We start from the raw sequence: 13,836 nt of genomic DNA, 5'->3' as shown, positions 1-13,836 counted from the left end.
AAAAGGAGAAATCATTGGCAAGAGGTCTGACCCCAAAATCTATAGGTAGATCTACATGGAAAGCCAATTGGTGAGTGAAGATTCTGGACAAGGTGGGATGATTGAGATGAATTGAATGTTAAATACTTAATCTGGCTAAGACAGCAAGATATATCCACCTCTATACCTGGTACAACCTTGCCATTAAGATCAGAAGTGATATAATAAAATATATTTAGCCTTTGTCCCTGGTTCCTGGCACAGAGTTCCTGAAACTCTTGGAATTTTGTGAATGATAGGAGTGTCTTTTGTTATTCATGCTAATGAGGGGCTGGATATCTTTAGAATGGGGGCTAGTCACTAGTCAATTAGATTAGAGGGTTGAAATTTTCAGCCTCAACCCCTGATCTCTGGGGAGGGGAGAGGGGCTGGAGACTAAGTTCAATCAGGTGGCCACTGACTTAATTATTCATGCCCACTAATGAAACCACCATATAAAAACCCTGGAACAATGAGGTTTGGAGAGCTACCTAGTTGGTGAACACAATGATGTACTGAGAGAGTGGTGCACCAGAGCATGGAAGCTCTGAGCCCATTCCCACCTCCGGTACCATGCCCTAAGTATTTCTTACATTTGACTGCTCCTGAGTTGTATCCTTTTTAATAAAACTGTAATCATAAGTATGGCACTTAAGTTCTTTAAGTCATTCTAGGAAATTATCAAACCTGAAGGGCGGGTGGTCAAGGGAACCCCCAAATTTGTAGCCAAGTCACAAGTGTGGGTAACCTGAGGACCTGGGAGTTGTGGCTGGCTTCTGAGGTGAAGGCAGTCTTACAGGGCTGAGCCCCTTAACCTGTAGGGTCTGCACTAACCCCAGGTAGTTAGTTCAAAATGGGATTGAATTCTAGGACACCCAGTTGCTGTCAGAAAGTTGCTGCTAGAAAATACCAGACAACTTGAATTGTTTGCTCAAAGATCCTCCCACCTGGAATGGCCCAGCCAGCCTTTGCTCCCATGACTCCTTTTCTAGGCTTCCCTGGCTGACCAGCTTCCACTTTTTATGGTTACATCTCCCTTCTACACACATCAGCATGTTCAGATGTTCTAGTCTTGTGGGTCTGAGTGCTATTCTTTGCATATCTCTGCTCTAGTCCACTCTGTTTTGATAATATAGTGTGACTTTAGCCTGAAGCATTGATAGCCCAGCCTTCTGTTTAGCTCTGGGCCTTGGCATGCCTGGACTCCTTTGGAGTTGTATCTAGAAGTCCCCAAATGTTTCCTGGCTTGTCCTGCAAACCTCATGAGTATCTCTATATCATACAGGAGCAACTGTCCAATGTCACCATGATTTAGCACTGTCTGGATTCAAATAGTAACCTGCCTCTCTGGTCTCTGACTCAGCCAGTTCAATTGACTGCATTTCCTCTCTTTCTCATTTACTGAGGCACTTGGTAAGATTGCCTCAGGCCCAATCCCACAAGCATAGGAAACTGATGAGTTAACAGCTGAATTACATATAACTCCCTCCCCGCCCACCTACCCCCACAAAAAACTCTGCCTCTTATTAACCATGGTGTAAAACTTCTCTGTTAACAAAACAAACAACAACAACAAAACTACAGAGAGCTGTAAAGTTGCTCATACTCTGACCCTGAAACTCCACTTCCAGACCTAAGGAAATAATCAGAGACACAAAGAATTATGTAAAAGTTGTAAACGGCAGCGTTATTTACAAAGTGAAAAAGTGGATATAACATAAATATCTAACAAAGAGGAATACCATGTGATATGCAATGATTAAAATATTTTCTAAGCAATTAAAATTTTCTAAGCAATTTTAAATGAAATACAAGATTTTATAACATTATGCTATATGAACAGGGTGGGTTGTCAACCATCTGTGTTCATGATTTAGGTTAGGTTATAATGTATATATTATGGTCACCACTCCCCTGCCCGACCCGACAAGACACGCCAGTAGCACGGCACCGATTCCTCTCGGGCTCGTGGGCACTGCTCTGAGCAGCGTCACCCTTTATACCAGAAAGCTGGTGGGCACTATGGGGAAAAAATAAAACAAGAAGAAAGTGGAGGAGGTGCTAGAAGAAGAGGAATAAGAATATGTGGTGGAAAAAGTTCTAGACCGTCGAGTGGTAAAGGGCAAAGTGGGGTACCTCCTAAAGTGGAAGGGGTTCTCAGATGAGGACGACACTTGGGAGCCAGAAGAAAACCTGGATCGCCCCGACTTCATTGCCGAGTTCCTGCAGTCACAGAAAACAGCACACGAGACATAAATCAGAGGGAGGCAAGCGCAAAGCTGATTCTGATTCGGAAGATAAGGGGGAGGCGAGCGAAGCAAAGAAGAAGAAAGAAGAGTCAGAAAAGCCACGAGGCTTTGCCGGGGGTTTGGATCGGAGCGGATTATTGGAGCTACAGACTCCAGTGGAGAACTCATGTTCCTGATGAAATGGAAAAACTCTGATGGGGCTCACCTGGTCCCTGCCATGGAAGCCAATGTCAAGTGCCCACAGGTTGTCATATCCTCCTATGAGGAAAGGCTGACGTGGCATTCCTACCCCTCGGAGGATGATGACAAAAAAGATGACAAGAATTAACTCTCCTGAGTACCAGCCCGTCTAGAAAACCTGGATCGCCCCGACTTCATTGCCGAGTTCCTGCAGTCACAGAAAACAGCACACGAGACATAAATCAGAGGGAGGCAAGCGCAAAGCTGATTCTGATTCGGAAGATAAGGGGGAGGCGAGCGAAGCAAAGAAGAAGAAAGAAGAGCCAGAAGAGCCACGAGGCTTTGCCGGGGGTTTGGATCGGAGCGGATTATTGGAGCTACAGACTCCAGTGGAGAACTCATGTTCCTGATGAAATGGAAAAACTCTGATGGGGCTCACCTGGTCCCTGCCATGGAAGCCAATGTCAAGTGCCCACAGGTTGTCATATCCTCCTATGATGAAAGGCTGACGTGGCGTTCCTACCCCTCGGAGGATGATGACAAAAAAGATGACAAGAATTAACTCTCCTGAGTACCAGCCCGTCACATCTGACTGTGGGTTTCAAGTGGGGAAAGGAGGAGTTCTACTTGTCTTGACACCGTAGAGGGGGCTTGAGAAGATGTCCTTTGAAGAGCCAGTATAGTGTCTGTGCCCTACAGCAGCTCAAGTGCTTTAAAGCTGCTACATGCTGTATAGTTTGCACACCCATCCCAGTGGAGGGGAAGGAGGGTCAGTGTTTCAAGACAACCCATTCTGAACTTTGCTGAGAAAAGCAAAGGGCCTTCTATGAAGGACAAAACTTGCAGAATGGGATGTGGGAGAGCAAAAGATACTGTAGATCTTCAAAGAGCATCTCCACAACCCACAACCTTCTTCCCAATAGTGTTAACTCTGCATTTTTACAGCGTAGCATGTATGTAGTTTTTGGCTATTTCTGGTGTATTATTTGGGGTGGGAGGGATGGGGTGGGAAAGAAGGGGGATGGGTTAGAGTCATTTTTGTTAAAATTTGGGGCCTGTTGGGGGCAAATGGTGAAACAAAGGAAAGAACAACTAATGATGATTTGGTTCTGTGTCCAGAATATTTCATCCTTTCAAAAAATGTCATTGGCAACCTAAATGAGGTCTGTGAGAGACTGTTTAAAAGCTGTGAATGCCTGAAACTTAGAAGCCAAGGTGTTCCCTGCCTGAGCTTAATGCTGTTCCCAAAAAGCATTAAGCTTTGGTAACTTCTTAACTTCCCAGTTAAGAAGTTACCAAAGCTGCCATTTTGGGGGATGGAAACTGGTTGAGGAGAAATGTCTTACTGGAGTGTATACACAGGCAGATCATTCTGTCTTAGAGGTGCTAATTCTTGAAATCGACAAGAAGACCCTTTCTTTTCCAATTTTGAAGTTATAAATATCAGCTTCTCTCTCCAAGCCACTGGCTGAAGTATTTGGGGAAGGGCAGAGGGTGGTATAGGAGATGGGAGAGTAGGCAAAGACAAGGGCCGGTGCTCTTAGGGTGGAAAACTCTTGGAGCCTCTGTTTTTTGAACTTTGAAACCATTGGTGGCAGGGTTCAGTCACTGACAGCACAAGTTCACTGAGTCACTTCAAGAGTTGAATGATTTCTGAAGCCCTGGTCTCAGGAGATTAAATTTTCATACTGGGGCAGTGGTTCACTTTAAAACAAAACAAATTTTTTTAATCCTAAGAATTAACTAAAACCCAAAACACTGTCTTGAATCATGAGATCCATCATTTCTTGACATCGTCTAGACCTGCATCTAGAACTCCACTGTAAAATCTTTTTAGGCATGTGTTAGATTTCTGTGAAAACTTTTGTTTAAATGTTAAACTTCATACCAACACTGTCAGTTTTTGTCTCAATAAAACTATAGATTTATAAAAAAAATGTATATATTATGTGCACTGAAAAAAGACTGGAAGAAAATAACAGAAACTATCAACAGTTGTTTTCATTTAATGTGAAATTATGAGTAACTTATTTTCTCAAGTGTTTTTATGAGTGTATATTACTTTTGCAATCAAAATTATAAAAGTTTCAAAAAGTACTGTTTATACCGCAGCACTGCTTGATGTCCTTTGAGTTACCCTGAAGAAAGTAGCCTTTTCTCCTTTGGCCCCATCCATCTTCCCAGTTTCATTTATCATTCTCTCATACATACTATTTTCCAGCCACACTGAACCTCTCACCATTCTTTTCACACAACAGGAACTTGCATACGCTATTCCTTAAACCTGGAATGCTTTTCGCTCTCTTCTGTACTTACTTATTCTTCCAGATTCACTTCAAATGCATTTTCAGGCTCCTGAATGCACAGTTGATTGCTTTAGGCTTTGTGCTTTACAGTTCTTTTTTTCTATCTGTTACAGCATTTATCACATGGTAATGTGACTCATTTATAAATTTTCTTCACTAAATTGTAATCCTATCTGCGGTGGGGTGTATATATTATTTACTTTTGTATCAACAGTACCTAGCACACAGTAGGCTACTCAACGAATGCTAAATAAGTAAATTTTAAATGTACTTTTACCTCTAACTCAGCAAAGAATCAAGCAGCTGAACAGATAAATGAATGAACGGACTAGTGGTCAGCTTGACCACCCAGAACAAATCTGTAGTTCTTGGCACCCAAGCTCAGAAAAGGAATTGTATTGGAGGTAAGCTCCTTGAAAGGCTGTTATACAAAACCTGAAAGTGGGAGAATTTTATAAACATTAACGAAAGACACTTTGCCTCAGATAGCATGCTTTTGGAATTCAGAAAACTGCATGATAATGTCAAGAAATGCCAGTGGCCTGTGGTATTCCCTCCCTAGGGACACTTGGAGGCTGTGCAAACAGACTGGCCTGGGGTTGCTATTAGGAGAAAGAAAGATGCACCATGGCCAGGAATGATCAGGGTAGAATCCTGAATTTTCAAAATAGGTTATATATACTCTCTACCCTCATCGTTCTGATCATCACCCAGGAGGTGACCAAGAGGAGATGAACCCTTTCTGGGGAAGGCTGTATTCATTGACCCCACTAAGTTGTGTGGACTAGGAGGAAGTGAGGGAGGTGGAGTCAGAAATCTTTTTGAGTTGATTTTTGGGAAGACCTTTCCAGTGCTCAACAAAATCAGATGCCTGCAGATGGTGGGGAGTGCGGAGTGTCCCTCGGATACCTTGACGAGTGGCCTGTTGTTGGGTGGTCTGTACATTGGTTCCCCTTTTCCCCAGGTCCCACAGGGGTGATGTGGACCAGATAGATGCCACATATGCAGTGAGCTGCACTCTAGGACAGGAACACTGAATTCAGGGAATCTACCTCTTTCAGAGCAAGCAGTAAGCAAGCTTGCCCTTGGTTCTGAAGGGAGACATCACTTCATTTTTCAAGGTTGCTTACTGCAACATAACCCTGAAATGGTCTGCATGAAGAGTGGTTAGGGCCTTGTATTCTTGGCATACCCAGCAAGATGTGTGGGAATACAGAGACTCATGGAGGAGTCTCCCAACAGATATGCCCTGTGAAACTATCATATGCCCTGTGAAATGCCTCACATTCATGCCAATGACCAACGCCAAAAAAAAAAAAAAGGAACAAATAAAGTGGACTAAGTAATTCCAATTAAAGAAGAGGATCTCTTGAACTAAGAAAAATTGCTTCCTTAACTCATTCTTCCTTTTCAGTATCTTCTGCCTAGTATTTTTCAACCACAATATAAGGCATTACTTTTTCTTTAGGATCTATAGTTTTCTTCTAAAATCATAAAAGCTGTCTTTCATAGTCCTGTGATGACTTAATTTCCTTTTCTTCTTAGATATTCTCCTGAAAGAAAACAGAATATGGTTATTACTTATGAACAGTACATTATCACAATATGATTCATTCATTTATTCCATAAATGTTTGTAACTACCATGTGCTAGGCACTGTGCTAAGTACTTGGAGATACAAGGATGACTGGAGAGTTAAGACCCAATCCCTGACTTCAAGGAGTTCATTGTCTATTAGGGGAGATATATGTTTGTATATATATACACACACACACACAATGCTCCTAGAATCTTTCATAATAAAAAATTGTAATAGTTCTTTATTTCCCAAATTTTCTATAATTGTCATGCATAATTTTTGAAAGAGAAAAATATAATTAAAATAAAAACAAGTCAAGGAAATAGAAGTAATGAGACATGAGGGAATTCCCTGGAGGTCCAGTGATTAGGACTCAGCGCTTTCACTGCGGTGGGTGGCCCAGGTTCAATCCCTGGTTGTGAAACCCGCAAGTGATGTGGGCGCAGCCAAAAAAGAAAAAAATTGAGACAAGAGATAAGTAACTGGCTCCTGAGTGGATATCAGCCTCATCCATCCCTCATGAGCATTAAATCACTTCCAGGATAGCCGATCCCTTCCCAGAGTAGTGAGATCTTAGTGGAATGATGTCAGCCCTGTCCTAAATAACACGCATTCTTTGGAGTCTCTTGTGGCCCTAAGCACTCTTCAATGCCAGCCACAGAATCTACATTACAGTGGTCAGGCAACTTCTCTGGTCTTCTCCACAGGATACCTGGGGAATTAGCCCCGGGCCACAGCTGATAGGATAGCGTCTGGCCTCTTTAGAGCCTAATTGCTCATTTTCCTGGCTTCCTTTTCTGGATAGCTTTAATTCGATAATTAGCCCAGATATACAAGTCTCCGTTCTGTCCTCCTGCTCCTGCCCTACCCTACTGAAACTGAACCTCCCTTAAATCCTGATACCTGCTCAGGAAAGATCCTCGGTGGTTGTAATTGCCTGTTTCTCCCATGCTGGAGATCACCCCTCCTGTTAGGTTCTTCCTAAGTTGTGTCTTGCCTACGCTCAGTCCTATTTGCTCCTAGAATACCTCATTGCCAGCCGTGTAGCATGGTTTATGACAATCCATGCCAGGGAACTATTTATGACAACTGTGAAGGTCTGTACTTATATATATTTTTTGTGTGTGTAGTTTCTATGATGGTAGTTACTTTCTCAATTAATCCTTTAAGATTCAGCTGTCTGAAAAATGGTGTAGATGATCTTATTTGCAAAGCAGAAATAGAGACACAGATGTAGAGAACAAACTATGGGTACGAAGAGGGGAAGGAGGGGGTGGGAGGAATTGGGAGATTGGGATTGACATATATACACTATTGATACTATGTATAAAATAGATAACTAATGAGAACCTACTGTATGGCACAGGGAACTCTACTTAATGCTCTGTGGTGACCTAAATGGGAAGGAAATCCAAAAAAGAGGGGATATATGTCTACATATAGATGATTCAGTTTGCTGTACAGTAGAAACCAACACAACATTGTAAAGCAACTATACTCCAATAAAAATTAATCAAAAAAGAAAAAAAGATTCCGCTGTCTGGAGCCCTCCCAGATTCTGCTAGGCAGAGGTCATTCATTTATTTGTTCATCAAACATGCATTAATTTCCTACTCATCATTAGACACTGTTTTAGGGACTGGATTAAGACGAAATTTTTGCCTTCTAGGGGCTCACAATCAAGGTAAACAAAGGACTCTAATGTCAGTAATAATAAAGGTATGCATAAAATACATAGCACAGTAGAGAGAAGCCCAAGATCTGATTTGGGTTTTCAATGATAATTAGGAATTTGCCAACTGGATGTGAAAGGGCAGGGACAGAAGGGAAGATATTTCAGGCAGATAGGGCAGCAGTATCGTATAGAGGCATGGAAAGCAGAGACTATCTTAACCAGCTTTGATTTCCTAGTTTATTAGGATAGTGCCGCGCACATACATGTAGGTCGTCACTGAGAATTCGTTGAAAGAATGAAAGGTTGGCTGCTTTCCTCACTAGCAGAAGTAGATGGAGGATTCTACTATCTCAAAGGAGTATTCAAGCAACTCCAACAAAACCTTTTTTTTAGAAATTTAAATTTAGGTGACTTCCCTGGTGGCACAGTGGATAAGACTCTGCGCTCCCAATGCAGGGGGCCTGGGTTCGATCCCTGGTCAGGGAACTACATCCCGCATGCATTCTGCAACTAAGAGTTCGCATGCCACAACTAAGGAGCCTGCCTGCTGCAACTAAGACCTGGCACAGCCAAATAAATAAATATTTTTTTTAAAGTGACTACTAAAACTGCTAAAAAAAAGAAATTTAAATTTAGATTAAAAAATCTAAACACAGATACAATTTATCGTTTATTAAGCTCAACTCTCATAGATATAATTTCCCAGTTAGTTCTACATTAGATCTTTATTTTAAAATGTAGAGACATGGAAGGGGAATGTAGCAGACACCAATAAGCCTGGCTCACAGTAATTTATTTTTCTGTAGAAAATCCTTTTATAGAGGATGGCCCCCAGCAACTACATCTCTGCTTTTTAACCCTGCCTTTCCCGCCTCCTAACCCCAGCTGACTGATATAAAGGTAAATTATATGATCTAAGACTTGTCAGATCAGGGTTCTAAAAGAAATTAAGAGATAGGATGCAAGGCTTGACCATGACACCACCAGGAAAGGAGGCAGTCTGCAATGGGATGGAACAAAGCTGACCCTCTTAGGAGGAGAGACTAGAGTAGAGTGCTAGCAGTGTTCCAGTCCCTGGAATCCATTTTCCTTGTGGCTCAGCTGCACTCTGTCCTTTCACCGGTTATATAAGTAACCCTGGTACCCTTCCAATAAATTCCTCCTTTCTACCCTAGCTGGTTTGATTGGGTTACTTGCAGTCAGAAGACTTGACTACCACAGGGAACAAAGACAGGCATTGGGAGCAAACTTACCCAATTTCTCTGTGGCTTCCACACAGACACTAGGATACATGCCCTCAGTGTAAGTTGCCACCAGAAGATACAAATGGGTCTTCACAACAACCACACCAGTATTTTCCTGGATAAAAATAAAACAGAATGCCCTTCTCTTGGTTCTAGTTACAGGACAAGAAGTTACGCGCCAGCCACATTTTTCACCATTTCCTGACTTCCATATTCATTATGTTTGTTTTTGGACTCTCCACTCTTTTTCACTAATTTAGTTGTCAAAAAGTTTTAGACTGTTGTAATAACAGCATGTGTATTCTGAAAAAAGCTCCTGAATTGATTGTAATATACCCCTATCCCAGTGAGAACAACAGATGTCACGGAAAGGAAATACATTTTGGAATTAGATAGCTCTGGGCTTGAATCCCAGCACCTCCATTTTCTGCTGTATGACTATGGAAGAGTTATTTAACCTGGTTAAGCCTCAGTTTCCTCATCTGTAAATGAGGCTACTTATTTTATAATGTGGGTGAAGTGTGCCTAACCCATCATATAGGGCATACAGAAATATGACTGTCATCCCCTTAATTCCTTATAGGCAACAGTGAACCAACAGACGTTTTAAGCACAAGAGTAATATCACTTTGTTTTTTAAAGAAGGAGAATGTAGAGTATGAGGAATAATTGCAGTGGAGAGAGACAGTTCAGGCAAGGTTCAGTTGATAAATTCTGGAATGAACATTTCTCAAAACTAGGCTCTCTGTTAGTACTTTCTTTTACATGTGCCTTCCTGGCACTAGACTGCTATCTCGAACATTGCCATTGCAGTAACAGGCTTAGTCTGTTTTAAAGATAGTATCAGGAGAGGCACTGAAAATTGGAGTCAAATTCTTTTCTTAAGGTTTTTACAAAGTTGTCTTCAAATCTTGAACACTCACACTCTTAGCATAAAGAGAATAGTCATCTGCCCGGACACATTTGTAGTCCTTCTCCTTGAAATACAATCCTTCTCTTCTGGTTTTCAAAGGGTTCTTGGCAAATCCATCCACAAGTGTTCGGACATCACTGGGCATTACCTGCAGAGGTTAAATAGACTAGAAGTTGGCAACCTATGGTGGACTGGCCAAATTTGTACCACTACCAGTTTTTGTAGGCCTGCAAATGAAGAATGGTTTTTACATTTTTAAGTAGTTGAAAAAAAAATCAAAATAATAATATTTTGTGATATGTAAAAATTACATGAAATTCAAATTTCAGTGTTCATAAAGTTTTATTGGAACATAGTCACTCCCATTCTTTTATGTACTGTCTATGGCCTTTACAGAAAAAGATTTAAACTCTTATGCCCAAACCTGTTTTTTTCTTACACTAAATCCAGGTGATGCTACACATAGGCTCTGCTCCTGGAGTTTGATGAGAGCTGCATTGTCTACATGCTTTGTCCCCAGGAGTGTATCTAACAGTAAGTTCTGCAAATGGCTCATGCTCCCTCAGCCCTGAAAAAGGGAACTGCAGTTGAAACCATCTGCTCTGGCTAGATTTTAAAAGCCCTGTGAATACAAATGTCCCTGACACCCTGGACAGCTTTAATATCAGCATGTGCACTTTGAAAAGATGAAGGGTGAAAATGGAGTTCCATCATCCAGTGCCCACCAATACTCAAGAGGAAAACAGAATCATAGAAAATCAGTTCACAGAGAGGGTTATGAGTTTGGAAAATCACAGCTCGTAATTTTCTGTGTCAATGGTTTGCATCAGAATCACCTAGGATTAAAACTAAAAAAATTAAAAACCTGACGAAATGGAGAACTACTGAAGTAAACAAGACTAAATGAGATATACTGGTCATGAGTCGTTACGTTCCTTTCCCACTGACCAACATCAGCACCAACTATGGACACTGATCAATACCCCAGGGGACTAAAAACACCTTAAGGAACTTAAAGCGACATTTTCCGCACAGGTTCCCAAGTCTTCTTGGGCCCTCCTCATCTGGACAAACTCCAGAAACACTCGTCATTCCAAGGAGCCCCTAGCCCGCCACTCCCTTCGCAGCGATTTGGCCCACGGGGGTTCCCTGGAGCGGGGTTACTGAGGGCGAGGGAGGGTGTGTTAATGTCCAGTCTGGTTGGCTGCGGAGACGCACGGGAGGGTCAGAGGGTTTGGGGGATCGCGGCGGGCCTGACCAGGAAAAGACCCCTTGCTCTCGGGAAGGAGCCCAACACAACCAAAGGCTGGCTTGAAGCGCATGCGGCGGTCAACGGACGCGGGGGGAGGCGGGGCGAGAGGGCGACGAGCCCAGCTATTGGCTGCGGCAGCTGCCCGTCACCGAGAAGCGCTACGGCTCCGACCGGAGACCACGACCAGCCGTTGGGCGCCGGACCTACGACTTTTCTAGTTTCTTCTCAGCTAGGCTGGTCTGCGGTAGCGCATTTGCGCGGGGCTCAGGGACGCAGCGGCCGAGTCTCTGGACCGGGCGGTCCCGCGGAATTCAGAGTCCACCGGCCACCTCGGCGGCGCGCGGACTCCTTGTCCGCCGCGGCGGAGGGGTCGCGGGGTGCTTCGACCGAATCTCTGGACGCGAAACGTTCTTAAGCTACCTAGGCGACGGGCTCGAGGTGACTGGACCTCAGGTGGGACGGGCTCACTCTCCCGCCGCAGCCGACGACCCAGGCGCCGTGGGCCGTCGGGCCCGGCCCTGTCGTGGTGCCAGAGAACCGAAGGCCCTGCTAGTCGAGGCAGGGGAGCTGAGGTACCTGTCGCGGCCTGCAGCTTTTCCTCCAGGCTGGGCGGAGGCCACACGCACCTTGCCAGCGGGGTAGGAGGGAAGGGGCGGGGTCGTGGGTGCTTCTCCCTCAGGCACGGGCTGGACGGGGCTGGGGGTGGCGGTTTGGGACTCTCAGAGCTTGAAGACAAGCTAATTGTGTTCAAAAGCCCTTCCTTCCTTCTCTGAGAAGCCCATCCTGGCTGTGCTTCAGGAGCCAGAAGGCTGCAACTCTGCCCACTCCGAAAACTGCAGATGCGACTCTTAGAGGCCAGGCTGAGAATTGCCACACCGGCTCCATTGGGCCACGTTGTGGGAAGCCTGGGATTCGAGGGGACGGCGGGTGGGTCTGGAGAGAGCTCCCCTGCTTAAAGGAGGCTGGCTCGGAAGACACCAGCAGAATCCTGGGTGAAGGCCCCTTTCCTTAGGGAAAGTGTGGGTGTCTAAAGTTCAGAATCCGTTCCACGTCCGTTCACGGCCACGAATAGTGATTATTAATCAAATAGAAGAGAATAAATCTGAATTCTCGTTACTAAGTAAGCTGATTTTTTAGTTTTTCTAGGGGCTCTGTTATTTGTGAACACAATGAAAAGTTCAGACAATGATGTGATAACTGACAGACTAACCAGGCTCAAGAGCTCAAACGAATGGCTGGAGCCCCAGCCACTTTCCTTCATGGAGGTACGGTAGTAGTGGCATTCTGAAGTTTATACTTGGGTGGTTGCACTGACAAGTGGCCTGTGCTAAATATATTATTCTCTGTGTTTTCTATTCTATTCTTTATTATCCCTTTCTATTAACCTTGTGTTTACTTTGCTCTCCATTTTCTAGTTTAACATGGGTTATATACCTTTTCTAGTATAACAGAGTTAATGAAGTTTCTCCTGAAGCACTGCTTTAACTGCATCACCCAAATTTATATATGTTGTGGTTTTGTTTCTTTAGATTCTTTTTTTCTACACAGCTTTATTAAGGTATACTTGATATACAATAAACTGCATGTATTGAAACTGCATGTACAGTTTGATAAATTCCTAGCTATGTATTCACACATGAAACCATCACCACGGTTGAGACAGTGAACATACTCAGTACCTCCAAAGTTTCTTCATTCTGTCCCTTTGTGAGTGCCCCCTCCCTGCCTGCTTTCTATCACTATAGTTTATTTTATTTTTCTTAAATTTTATTTTTATTTCTTTGTGAGTGCCCCCTCCCTGCCTGCTTTCTATCACTATAGTTTATTTTTCTTAAATTTTATTTTTATTAAAAAAATTTTTTTTTGAATTTTTTAATACAGCAGGTTATTAATTATCCTAGTTTTCTGCATACAGGTCTTTTGTCTCCCTAGGTAGGTTTATATTTCGGTGTTTTATTCTTTTTGTTGCAATGGTAAATGGAAGTGTTTCCTTAATTTCTCTTTCAGATTTTTCATCATTAGTGTATAGGAATGCAGGAGATTTCTGTGCATTAATTGTGTATCCTGCAACTTTACCACATGGTGTTGATTAGCTCTAGTAGTTTCCTGGTGGCATCTTTAGGATTCTCTATATATAGTATCATGTCATCTGCAAACAGTGACATCTGATCTTAGAGGAAATGCTTTCAGTTTTTCACCATTGAGAATGATGTTTGCTGTGGGTTTGTCGTATATGGCCTCTATTATGTTGAGGTGGTTTCCCTCTGTGCCCACTTTCTGGAGAGTTTTTTTATCATAAATAGGTGTTGAATTTTGTCAAAAGCTTTTTATGCATCTATTGAGATGATCATATGGTTTTTATTCTTCACTTTGTTAATATGGTGTATCACATTGATTGATTCACGTATATTGAAGAATCC

At 42.9% G+C, this 13,836-nt stretch overlaps 2 protein-coding genes and 1 pseudogene across 2 annotated transcripts in view; 2 read left to right on the top strand and 1 right to left on the bottom strand.

Moving 5' to 3' along the window:
* The first annotated feature begins 2,010 nt into the window (after positions 1-2,010).
* LOC112412745 (chromobox protein homolog 1 pseudogene) lies at positions 2,011-2,595 on the top strand (annotated as a pseudogene).
* Positions 2,596-6,277: 3,682 nt separating this feature from the next.
* On the bottom strand, positions 6,278-10,720 carry PFN4 (profilin family member 4). Its single transcript, XM_024764429.1, has 4 exons — positions 10,604-10,720; positions 10,175-10,312; positions 9,261-9,366; positions 6,278-6,306 (listed from the first exon to the last, which is right to left on the bottom strand). The coding sequence occupies exons 1-4, from the start codon at positions 10,718-10,720 to the stop codon at positions 6,278-6,280; spliced, it is 390 nt and encodes a 129-aa protein (XP_024620197.1).
* Positions 10,721-11,586: 866 nt separating this feature from the next.
* Positions 11,587-13,836, top strand: part of LOC112412741 (protein FAM228B) — a 30,384-nt gene continuing 28,134 nt past the window's right edge. Inside the window, exons 1-2 of the mRNA XM_024764426.1 lie at positions 11,587-11,988; positions 12,554-12,681. Coding sequence (XP_024620194.1) covers positions 12,586-12,681 — 96 coding nt within the window. The 5' untranslated portion in view covers positions 11,587-11,988; positions 12,554-12,585. The remainder of the gene's footprint in view (positions 11,989-12,553; positions 12,682-13,836) is intronic.

Source organism: Neophocaena asiaeorientalis, unplaced genomic scaffold (genome assembly GCF_003031525.2).
Source record: "Neophocaena asiaeorientalis asiaeorientalis breed wild unplaced genomic scaffold, Neophocaena_asiaeorientalis_V1.1 scaffold345, whole genome shotgun sequence".
Taxonomy (NCBI): Eukaryota; Metazoa; Chordata; class Mammalia; order Artiodactyla; family Phocoenidae; genus Neophocaena; species Neophocaena asiaeorientalis.
The sequence above is the reverse complement of the archived record's forward strand: the minus strand, read 5'-3'. Positions and strand labels throughout refer to the sequence as shown.